This window comes from Rhinoraja longicauda, chromosome 4 (assembly GCF_053455715.1).
Source record: "Rhinoraja longicauda isolate Sanriku21f chromosome 4, sRhiLon1.1, whole genome shotgun sequence".
Lineage (NCBI taxonomy): Eukaryota > Metazoa > Chordata > Chondrichthyes > Rajiformes > Arhynchobatidae > Rhinoraja > Rhinoraja longicauda.
This window is the reverse complement of record NC_135956.1, coordinates 51,766,112-51,779,008: the sequence shown is the minus strand read 5'-3', so window position 1 is coordinate 51,779,008 and position 12,897 is coordinate 51,766,112. Positions and strand designations below refer to the sequence as shown.

The window sequence follows — 12,897 nt, the reverse complement described above, 5'->3', positions numbered from 1 at the left end:
CAGACCAAACCAGTGAAACAGATGTGAGGATGTCGACGGATCTTCACCCTCATTCCATTGGGTTATCATTTATATTGTTTTTGATTGAAACAAAATATATAACTATTGTATTATACGGACATTGCTAAAAAGTAAATGCTTGGGTGGCATAGCAGTAGAGTTGCTGCCTTACAGTCCCAGAGTCCTGGGTTTAATCCTGACTACGGGTGTTGTCTGTACGGAGAATGTACACGCGTGGGTTTTCTCTCGGATCTCCCGTTTCCTCCCACACTCCAAAGACGTACAGGTTTATAGGTTAATTGGCTTGGTATAATTGAAAATTGGCCGTCATGTGCGTTGGATATTACTGTACGGGGATCGCTAGTCAGCGCGGACTCGGTGGGCCGAAAGGCTTGTTTCCAAGCTGTATCTCTAAACTAAAGGTGTCTTGAAATTATTTAATGTTTATTTGTTTTGATTAATTCTCTTCTTCTTACTTCTGACGATGCAGTTACCTCCAGCAAAATACAATGATCAACTGCAGTCTGAAAACTGTGGCAATCTTCAATGTGAGCTGTAGGAATGGAAATGCAAATAACATTTGTCCAACCAACCAGAACCGTTTTTTACAACGTTGATCAGCGATTAATGTTACTTGAGATTAATTGGATAGCATAAGTTTAAATATGACAATATATATGAAATATATCTCAAAAAGAATAAACATTTTGAAAATATTGAACTTAAAAAAGTGCTCTAAAATAGCGCTGGACTAGAAGTAAATATCAAATTTGTTTTTATTTATTTTCCCCAAGAGTCATGGTCAAAAAGGCAAAACTATTTTTTAAAAGCTAGAAACACAGTTATTGACTTTAATTACCCTTATGTCCAATAAGACATATTTGTGGAGCACATCAAGTGCAAATTTCCACCTGAACTTTCAACCTATCATCAGAATAAAACAAAATGTCTTTATATCCGTGGTGCAACTTTTGTATTGTGACATTTTCCACACAAATATCTGAACATGCCATTTCTTTGGATTACACTGAAAATTTAAAAAATAGATGTTTAATGGCAATTATTGGCAAATTATCAGCCAGTCAGAATGCAAGATTGCAACAAATTAAACCAATTATGTTCACTCATCCATAGTCTGACTCCATCCCCATTTTATGATTTGCACTCTGAAATTATTTAAAATGCAGCAACATGCACATAGATATAATGATATTATGTGTAACAGTATATAGGCTACAAATACAATGTTGTATATTCATTGTTAATGATCCAGTCATTGAAAAGTGTTATCAATATTTTAAACCTAAGGAAATATAAGCCTGTTCATATCCCACATAAAAATGTCTGCTACATAAATAACGATGATTAAATAGATGTCAATTCTTCCAATAAACTTGTATTAATGCACAAAAAAATGTACTAACTGCAAAAAAATTCAGTAATATGCTTTACTTAATTTCTTCTTTTTGTATCAAAATACATCTAAACTCCAACACGTTGAAATACAACTTAATTTTTTTAAAAAAATCATTAAGGATTAAAAAGGCATTGTGCAAAAACAGAAAGATGTAAAGATCATAACACACAGTTGGTTTGGTAATGGTAGTTTGAGGAACACTGCAATGTGTGTACTTTTCTGGCCCTTGCTTTTTCTCATGCTCTTAATGAAAGGTAAACAGTAGACTAGGTTTGAGGCACTAGGTGATATAAAATATTTTGGCAATGTATGGTAATCATGTTTTACTACCTTTTTTTGCAATGTAGGAAATACAATAAAGAACTTTTGACTGAGCTAGGGTCACCATCCAATGAACATGACATACCTCATCGTAACTATATAATTTAATGCACATTTTCTAATGCATGCCTCATTCTTGCTGTGGATTGATCTAGGAACTTAATACAATCAATTTGCATCAAAAATACTTAAAAGATATATATATATATATATATATATATATAGAATTGTACAATCATGATAAATAACAACTTTATGTACTACTATACTAATTACTTCAATTAAACTGTGTACACACATGTGATGAAAAAACACACACACACACACACATTTAGCCATAATTGATCCCAGTTTGTAATTTCCATTGAAGAAAAGCAAAAGCAAAACACATATATGATTCATTTACAAAACTTAAAAACCACAGGCCACTGCCCAGAATTCAAATGAAGAACAAAGTACAGAGGAACCAAGTGAAAGAATTGCAATTTATAAATCTGGAATTTTGTACGCATTATTAGTAAACAATCATTGTGATATTTATGGAAAACACCGTCCAAACCTTACATGGTTCCCTTTTCCACATGTGTACAGTTCATATTTCCCCCAGTTTTGATTAAGTCTGTTTTTATCATACAACTAACATCATCGGTTGTATTAGTAATGGGCATATATCACAAGTGAACTTCTGCAGAATGTCCTGTGAAGGCCAACCAGTGACGGCTTTGCTCAATCAAGTCAGAAGTGAAAACCAGTATAGGATCTACACCATCTGGGACAGTGAGCTTACTTGTTTTTTCTGAATTTTATTCCAAATGTTACGAAGTGAAGGCAGCCTAATTCTGTCCTTATTTTTGCTGTAAACATTCAGGAAGATTCCAATTAGGACCAGAAGACCTGACCATACATAGCTTGAAGGGAAACAAAAATATATAATTAGTAATGTGGAACTTCTAATGATCCACCAGAAAGTCTAAACTTTGAGATCAGTAACACCCTATCAATGTCAGTGAGCACTATGGTTGTAGTATGTTTGTACAGCAGCTTCATTGGTGGTAGATTACCACAGAGAGAATTATATTTCTGTATTATTACATTTGAAAAATACATTGAAAATTGATTCAATTGTATCTCTCTGAGTAGCCTATCAACTTACTGTTCTCTACGATGACAGTAATAAAAAAGTACAAAATAAAAACGAATAAATCTCTGTCAACCAATCGCAAGTTCTTTCAAAATGAATAGAGTGGGATGAGGGGAAGAAAACTAAATAAAAATAGCAGAGGAAGATTAGTAAATGTTATTAGTGAGTACAAATAAATGGTAAGGATGGAGGGAAACTATTTAGTGGTCATATATCAATGAATCCACATTAACTGTTTGTGGTCTAATTCTCTCTGTGATAATCTATCACCAATGATATCCTGAAGCTGCTGTACAGACATACTACAACCATGGTCTTTTTTAGTGTCCATAGAATGATAAGAGTAACATAATTCCAATTAAATAAATTTATATGAGAGACATAAATTTAAAGGGTAACATAACAACTATAATAGTTGTTATAACATGCCATTCAATAGGTTCAGGAGTTATATTGGGCTACATTTACAAATTCAGCAGTGTGTTTAATTCAAGTAATAATAATAAAGATTATTATACTGGATGTTGTTAACAAGGGACAAATTACAAATCTTAAAGGGATATATGGTTACTCCACAAGCTATTAGTCATGGAATTAAATTGCTTGACTTTGAGAATCAAAGCTGATTCCATTTATCAATAATTCATGTTAGCAGAACAGGTTATACAAGTTAGACTGCTTTTAATTTGTGGAAAAAGAAGATAAAGCTGACAAAAACTATCCAGCCAAATATGATAAAGAGTCCAAATACAATGGGACAATTTTTAAATTGGCAAGATTGACACAAAATGCTGGAGCAACTCAGTGGGACAGGCAGCATCTCTGGAGAAGGAATAGGTGACGTTTTGGGTTGAGACCCTTTTTCATACTGAGAGTTAGGGGAGGGGGAGACTCAAGATATGGTAGGGTAAGGTGTAAAAAATGACAAATCAAAGCAAACAGTGATCCATAGAGCTGGAGAGCAGGAGGAATCACGGAAGGGGAGCAGCGAGGGAGGGTGTTGGTTGGGAGCAAGAAGTAGACGTTCATCCTCAAAATGTAAAATGTTACAGGTGCAAGATGTTTTGAATGGGTTTGAGGAGAATACATGCTTCCCTAGAGAAAGGAACCTTACTGAGAAACATTGAAAAATTAAAAAAGTAAGATTATCTATGAAAAAAAATGAACACGGGCAATGTTCTGCCAGGAACAATATACCTATTTGAGTTGCTTGAGTGGTGTGGGAAGAACGTCAGCTTTGATATCAGACTGCATTACCACTTCCGAGATCTCATATATCAAATGTGCCACTTTTGTACATGAAAAGACGATTTACTTACTGAAAGGTAAAAGGCTTGGCAAAGAAGAGAAATGAAAGGCAAATTGTCATAGCTTTTCTTCCAGTGGTTACTGCAAAGAAAAAAATAGATGTTTACCTCTATTAAGGACATGGAGCGTCTTAATCCATCAAAAGAGACATAATGTTCTGAATGTTTCTCCAAGAAAGCAATAAATAGCAATATTTATAGTTAATTAGCAAAAAAAGACACACACAAAGGTACAGTGAATGAATAGCTCTCTAAACAGCTTGCCAGAAAATCATTACTTTTTCCAAAAAAAGCATACCAATTACATAACCTATTTCAAACTCTATAGTGAAGATGATTATTAGTTATACTATATGATTAAAGAACCACCAAACATTTAACAAAGTAAAATAGGTTACATAATTTCCCAAAACACTAATAGATCATTTGTTGAAGTGTGGTCACTACTGTAAAACTGGAAACATTACAGCCAATTTGCAGTCTACCACTAAGGAGAATACGATAGACATAGATACACAATTTTTATGTTGTTGACTGAAAAAAAAACTGGCCAGTATAACTCTAAAAAAAATGCAGTCTAACACGTCACTTGTCCATTTTCTGCTGCCTGCACGGAGTTACTTTAGCTTTTTTGGTATAAACCAGCATCTGCAGTTCCTTTTTATTAACTCTTGGTCCTTCAAAAGAATGCCATGCCATATTTTACTTCCACCTGAGACTCAGAAGGTATCCTAGTTGACAGTTGCAGAATAAAATTACGATTTCCATATTCTTTGATATTGCATTTGAATGTCATTTTTCAGATCAAATTTTAGACGTGAGACTTTAATCCATAATCCAGAAACAAGAGTGCTACCATTGAACCAAAGAGTTCATGCCAGCTAAAGGGTAGGGTGCTATGGCTTCAATAATACATGGAAGCAGCAGTAGGACATTTTGCCCCTGAGCCTGTTTCAACATTCAGTAAGATCACGACCGATCCCCTCAGCACAGGCATCCTATGATTACCCTGTGCTGCCTCTCAGAGGTCAGGCCACCCTGTGCATCGAACCCCTCGGCACTTGGTACAGTCCTGGGATGGCCCAGGTGTTGGGTCAATATAGTGGGGGAGTTTTTGGCGCTGGAGTAGTCTCCAGATAGCCTCTGGAGCGGAGATAACGTCTGACCGCCCAGTATTACAGTGGCTAGCGATTTGCCGATTAAAATACCTTCCTTTAACACTCCTGGCTGCTCGCCTTATTTCAGGTTCACCGACGCACGCCACATTGGAGACCCCGACATGAGTTACTGCGAAGATGATGCATCACAACGCGCAGCCTGCCGACCAGGCCCAGTTACTCGACTCGGCTCAACTCAATGCGGTAGGACTCAAACTTCCAATTTTCTGGACCGTGCAACCAAACGTATGGTTTAACCAAGCGGAGGCACAATTTCACCTCCGGGGCATCACCGTTGACTAGACAAAGTACTATCATGTTGTTGGTGCCCTGGACCAGGAGACGGCTGGCCGCATTATCATCTATCTGAACGCGCCCCCGGCCGATAACAAGTACGGCGGCCTGAAGACTCTCCTGCTGTGGACCTTCGGGCGCAGCCGCATGGAGCGTGTAGCGCGCATCTTCAGAATGTCGGGACTCGGCGACATTGCTCGGCGAAATGATGACGCTGATGGAGAGGCATCGGCCCTGTTTCCTTTTCGAATAGGCTTTCTCCAACAGCAGCCCGACGATGTCCGTCTGCAGCTGACCGAGGCTTCTTTTGATGACCTTCAGGCGCTTGGAGAGCGCTGGACGAGTTGTGGCTGGCCAGGCGCAGCGACGTGGGCGCGCTGGCGCTGGCTCCAGGGCACCCGAAACTGCCCAGCAGATCGGTGCAGCCGTCGTCTGGGTTCCCCCTGCGAGACTTCCCCCTGCGGCCGCCGCGAGTTCGTCCGCGGTAGCCCTGCCCCGGGAGTTTGCCCCGCCCCAACAAGTACCAGGCACCACCGACAGGCGGCGCTGGTGTTTCTTCCACCAGCGCTGGGGTGCCGAAGCCCGTCAGTGCTGTCAGCCCAGCTTTTTCCTGGGAAACGCCAGGGCCTGCCGCAAGTAGTCGTTGCGGCGGCCTGCCGTATTCACCGCCTCATCGCCTGGGATCGACATTCCGTGTGCCAGTTCCTCGTAGACACCTGGCGGAGGTGAGCGTCCTCCCCACTTCCTCGAAGGACATCCACTCCGGCAAGCAGGGGGCCTCGCTCACCGCAGCAAGTGGCAGCCCCATCAAAACCTACGGGGTTCGTACCATCCCGCTCATTTTCAGCAGTTGCCACTTCACCTGGCCCTTTACAGTGGTAGATGTTTCCTAGCCGCTATTGGGCGCCGACTTCCTGCGGGCGCACTCCCTGCTTGTAGACGTCAAGCGTCTTATCTTATCGCCGACCCCCACCCAGCAAACTCCGCATTGCCCGTGAGGAATTCCGCACTATGGAGGCCCTGGGTATTATCTGCCGATCCGACAGCCCGTGGGCGTCCCCCCTTCCATATGGTGCCCAAGGCGAGCGGAGTTTGGCGGCCTTGCGGCGACTATCACTGCCTCAACGATGCGACGACCGCGGACCGGTATCCAGTCCCGCATATACAGAATTTCAGTGCACACCTGGCGGGGACTAAATTTTTTTCAAAGGTGGCACTGTTGCGAGGGTATCACCAGATCCCGGTCCACCTGGACGACATCCCGAAGACGGCAATAATTACTCCTTTCGGCCTGTGGGAGTTCACGAGGATGCCTTTTGGCCTGAAAAACGCTGCCCAGGCTTTTAAACGCCTGATGGACTGGGTGTGCTGCGGCTTCCCGTTTGTCTTCGTGTATCTGGACGACATCCTCGTGGCAAGTCGGTCGCGACAGGAGTATGTCGCGCATCTCCGGGAACATTGTCAGCGGCTCAGTGACCATGGCCTCGCCATCAGCCTGGCGAAATGTCACTTCCATCGACTCCCTTGGTCATCGGGTAACCTCGCAGGGTGCAGCACCATTACCGGCGAAAATGGACGTTATCCGCCAGTTTCCACGGCCGTCGAACGTACGCGATCTGCAGGTGTTTGTAGGCATTTTACCACTGGTTCATGCCAGCTGCGGCCCGCATCATGCGGCTTTTGTTCAACCTCCTGGCGGGTAAGCAGAAGACCATAGCGTGGCACGATGAGGCCGTGGCCGCATTCAACGGTGTTAAGGAGGCCCTCGCCAGGGCGACGATGCTCGTCCACCCACGGGAAGATGCCCCGACTGCCCTGACGGTGGACGCTTCCGAATTAGCGGTGGGTGCAGTCCTAGAGCAGCTCGTGGACGGGTATTGGCGGCCCTTGGCATTTAGTAAACATCTGTCTAACGCCCAGCGCAAGTACAGCGCTTTCGATCGGGAGCTCCTCGCCCTCTACCTCGCGGTGCGTCACTTCCGCTATTTTTAGGAAGGCCGGGCATTCACTGCCTTCACGGACGACAAACCACTTACGTTCGCTTTCGTGAAGATTTCCGATCCGTGGGCTGCTCGGCAGCTGCGCCAACTCGCCTTTGTGTCGGAATTCAGTAGATATCCTTTTCGTGGAAGGGAAGGAGAGGGTCGCCGATCCTCTGTCTTGCCCAGCCGTCTATGTCGTCCAAGGGATGTGTCTAGGAATTGATTACTCAGCCCTAGCGGCCGTCCAGCGGGACGATGACGAGGTGTTGGCCTACCATCTCCGTTCTCCATCCGAGGCACGACAGCATTGGTGGCCTCGCGTTTCATGTGGCACGGCCTGCGTAAGCAGGTCGGTCACTGTGCCCAGTGCTGCATCGCTTACCAAACTGCCAAATTTCAATGCCATACCCGAGCGCCTCCGCAGCGGTTCAACTTACCGCAACGCCATTTCGACCACGTCCACGTGGACATCGTGAACCCGCTTCCTCCATCCCATGGCGTCTCCCACCTCCTCACGGTGGTGGATCGCTTCACTCGGTGGCCAGAGGCCATTCAACTGGCCGATATTTCCACGGCCACGTGTGCCTGGGCTTTCTCAACTCACTGGATAGCCCGTTAAGGGGTGCGGTGGACATCTCCTCAGACCATGGGCCACAGTTCACTTCCCAGCTGTGGTCGGCTATGGCTCGCCCGTTGGGTGTGCAGCTTCACCACACCACAGCCAACCACCTGCAGGTGAACGGTCTGGTGGATAGGTTCCACTGGCAGCTCAAGACCACTCTGAAGGCGCGGCTTACCGGCCCCGACTGGTTAGACGCACTGCCGTGGGTCCTGCTGGGAATTTGCACCGCCCCCCAAAGAGGATTTGGCGGTTTCCTCGGTGGAGCTAGTCTACGGGGCCCCGCTCACCTTACCGGGGGAGTTTGTACCGTCGGCGACGGATCATCCAGAACCACCCTCAATCGCCCTACAGCACCTCCGCAAGCAGGTGGGTAAGCTCGCATCTGATCCCACGTCGAACCATGGGACTTTTCGCCCGCACGTGCCAGCGGCCCTGCAGGACTGTCAATACATTTTTTTGCTCCGGGACGCTCACCGGGCGCCGCACCAACGGCCATATGAGGGCACTTTCACGCTGGACATTGGGGCCCGGAGCTTTCACGCTGGACATTGGGGGTCGGCGTGAGACAATGTAAGTCGGTCGCCTCAAGCTGGCTCACCTGGACATTGCCCAGCCTCGCCCGCGGGGCCATCCACCCGCACGGCCCACTCCGCCTTCGCCGGCCCCAACGTCTTTGGACATATGTACGCGAACCGGTCGTCGGTCACGTGGCGCCTCTCAGAGGTCATGCTACCCTGTGCATCGAACCCCTCGGCACTTGGTATAGTCCTGGGACGGCCCAGGTGTTGGGTCTATATAGTGGGGGAGTTTTTGGCGCTGGAGTAGTCTCCAGATAGCCTGTGGAGCAGAGATAACGTCCAACCGCCCAGTATTACAGTGGCTAGCGATTTGCCAATTAATATACTTCCCTTTAACCCTCCTGGCTGCTCGCCTTATTTCGGGTTCACCGACGCACGCCACAACCTTAACATTTAAACATTTATTGATCACGTTCTTGAATATACTCAAGAAGCAGAGGCTTTACAGCTTCTTGGATAGATTCACTACTCCCTGGAGCAAGACATTTATTCTCATCTCTGTTTGAAAGCCCTGCTCTCCCCTTGAGAAGATGCCTTCTAGTTCCAGGCATTGCAGCAAAGAAAACTCAATTTACACATTAACTTGAGAAGTTTATGCATTTGAATGAGATTATCACTGATTCTACAAATTCTAGTATAGACCAAGCCTACCAATTCTCTCCTCACAAGAAAGTTCCACAACCAAAGAATCAACTTGGTGAAACCTTACTGTCCTCCATCTGTCGCATGTATTTGTCTACTTAAGTAGGACAACCAGACCGTTATCCAGATGCAACCTCACTTGAATACAAGAAGATTCAGGTCTCTTTGAAAAACAACTCTCCATCTCTCATCATTAAAAAAAATATGTATTTGTTTTATTTCTTCCAAATTGGATGATGTTACATATTTCCACACTACATCTACCTGCCCATTCACTTAGTTAGTTGATATTGGTTTGAAGGCTCTCTGCTACCTCTTCATATTGCAAATCAGTTTTGTATCCTCACCAAACTTCAATATATTACATTTGATCCTCTCATCCAAATCACTGATAGACTGTGAACAGCTGGGGCTCCAGTACTGATCTCTGCGGCAGTCCATTGGTCAATTTCCCAAAATAAAAATAACCTGTTTTTTCCTATTCCACTTTGTCCATGAACGAAGCCTTAATCCATGAGTATATTACTCTTAATATGACTGACTCTAACTTTAATAATCTCTTGCGAAGCAGTTTATTGAAAGTTTTTGAAAGTCCATGTACACCAAATGTATCACTAAAAATGTCAACACATTTGTTAAACATGATCTTCATTCATAAATATGTTTTGTATCTGCTCAATCCTCTTATTAGCTTCCAACTAATAGATGCCAGTATTATATGTATTCATGATGCCAGACTAAATGATCAATAATTCTCTAGTTTCTCTCTCCAAGCTGTGGGAACCATTCAAGAACTGGAAGTTCTTTTTTGGAAGAATACAATTAGTTCACCTTCCACCTCTACGTTCTCCACCTTCAAAACCAAAATGTAGGTTATCACGTGCAAGAGATTTATTGCCTGTCAGTTCTATTAATTTCCCCAGTAGTTATACACTAATGCCATTCTCTTCAACATCTTTTCTATATTAAGGTGCCCAAATCTAAAATACTTCAATGTACTCTAATTGTGATTTAACCAATGCGATTATACCTTTTTGTATTTTATTTTTCTATTTACAAGATCAAATTAATTTAAGATCAGAATGCAGAATTCCTAATTGGCACTGTTTATCCACAGCTGTCATTACTTTTAATAAGCTGAATCTTCAACAAAGACTGGCTATAACATAAAAGAGCGTGCAGAATCAGGCCATGACTGTGAACACTTGTTCTTTCATTCATCTCTTAAAGTTGAAGAGGTATTAAAATGACTTTGAATTTACGGAAAATATAGATTTCAACTGGGTTTCTCAATACCCAAGCTCCAATCCTTTATATTATTTACATGCAGTAACATTTTCCTTGAGATGCCCCATGCTATACAATTGACTTCCAGAAATCTAGATATTGGTATTGGTTTGTCATATGTACCAAGATACGATGAAAAGCTTTTAAGTTTACATGATCCAGGCAAATAATACCATAGGAGATAAATGGGATATTGTTTGCTCTAAGTAGTGGAAAAGGGGACAAGTGTAAAACAATTGATCTGGGTGGTGTATGACTTATACCCTAGCATTTTAAGCCGAGATTCAAATTTATGTCCAACCACAACTAGTTTCTGCTTTCTGTTAATTTTGAGGGCCTTTCTAAATGAATGTGTGAAGATTTGATGCAGTTCATTTTTATTAAGGAAAATGAACTAAAATACAAAACTGACAACCCCACTCATATACAAGTATGATAAATGAGGAAAAAGATATCAGTAATGAACAAACTGCAATCACCTGAGGTTGGGAATAATGCATATTATCGGGAGGACTGCTATCTGTCTGTGTTGTACCTAAGACAGAGAGTGCTTGAAATGGGGCAAGAGCACAATTTCCCCTGCATTCATACCCCTATTGAACTAAATGAAATGGCGCAGAGGCGGAGTTGCTGCCTTACAGCACCAGAGACCTTGGTTCAATCCTGACTACTGGTGCTGTCTGTATGGAGTGTGTATGTTCTCCCTGTGACTGTATGGGTATTATCTGGGTGCTCCGGTTTCCTCACACTCTCCAAGAATGTATAGGTTTGTAGGTTAATTGGCTTTGGTACAATTGTAAATTGTCCCTCGAGTGTAGGATAGTGCTCGTGTATGGGGATCACTAGTCTCAATGTACTTGGTGGGCCGAGTGCCTGTTTCCACGCTGCATCTGTAAAGCCTAAAGAAAACATTCAATTACTTGCATTTTCAACAGATTAGTGGCACAGATAAGGTCACAGATTGCTTGCTCTTGTATCAGGGTGGTCTTTGCAATGTTCCTCTAGGAGCTGATGATCAGCAAGGCACAACATTATGCAGGGCTTCTCAAGAATGCAAGCAGCAGGCTGCACTCTCAGAATGGCTTAGCAAGAGCTCACTGGCTGCTGGAGATTGTTTAAATTTAATTTTTGTATGTGCTCTTGACATTCACAAATATCCAAAAATATTAACAATTAGAATAAAATACAACAAAAACAATGAAAACTTCTAATATTCTAAAAAAAAGCCTAAAACATTCCACACACTTGAAAACCAAATAAATCAAATAAAAAGCTTCATACCAATCTTCTAGTACGTTTCCTCTAATTTATTTCAATTGAACTGTTGTCAAAAATGGTTCTGAAGCAGATTTCCCAGGCCAAGAGCCGAGAAATTTAAGAACTTTTTCCCCTTGATTTCAACAAAGAGTTGACCGTCACAGCACAGCTGTCCAGGGACCTGGATGTTAACTACTGTTTCAGCCTGTGCTGAGGTATTCCGTTCAGTTAGATGTTTTAAAGCCAGCAAATCTGAGCAGATTGACTAACTTTTAAATGGAAGATCTGCCAATGAGTCAGTTTAAACAAGAACAGTACGATTAGACAAAAATATTTTCAAGCTAATGTTTGACATGTTGAGATGTCTTCATTAATGCACCGGAATATCAATTTCATGTGATATAACAAACAGATTTTGATTCACAGATCAAAGATAGCACCAAAATGCATTTCCTCGTAAGGAAGATACTGTATAGCCTTGTGGGATTGTCTTGAATAAAGAATCACCACTTCCCCATCAGCTAACAAGACTCTTTCACATTCTCCAAACCTTCGATTAAATCAAATGGTACAATTTCAAAATGAAAGCTTTGTGTAGGAAATGTATGACAATACTTTTCCACGTCTCCTCTCCTCTTCCAATCACTTGGGCTAACTCGAACCTTAGCCAGAATCAAGACTACAAATCTCAAACGTGGAGTTTAGAATTAAATTTATCTAACTATTGGAGAGTAGGCTGTATTAATGATGGAGGATATGGTAAGCATGAGCTGCCTCTTTGTTATTATACTTAAATGACTAACTTCTAACGTGGCCACATTTAGGAAACTAAAAAAATGTATTCCCCTCACTTATGTTTTTTTTCAGCCAAATTTGCCTTTGAACAGATTTG

General features: G+C 42.7%; 1 protein-coding gene across 2 annotated transcripts in view; it reads right to left on the bottom strand.

Annotated features, from left to right (window-relative positions):
- Nucleotides 1-794: 794 nt before the first annotated feature.
- Nucleotides 795-12,897, bottom strand: part of slc35b3 (solute carrier family 35 member B3) — a 44,709-nt gene continuing 32,606 nt past the window's right edge. For both annotated transcript variants that reach the window (XM_078398637.1, XM_078398638.1), the window contains exons 8-9: nucleotides 4,199-4,268; nucleotides 795-2,646 (exon numbers count right to left, since the gene is read on the bottom strand). In XM_078398637.1, the coding sequence (XP_078254763.1) occupies nucleotides 2,499-2,646; nucleotides 4,199-4,268 (218 nt within the window). In that variant the 3' untranslated portion in view covers nucleotides 795-2,498. The remainder of the gene's footprint in view (nucleotides 2,647-4,198; nucleotides 4,269-12,897) is intronic.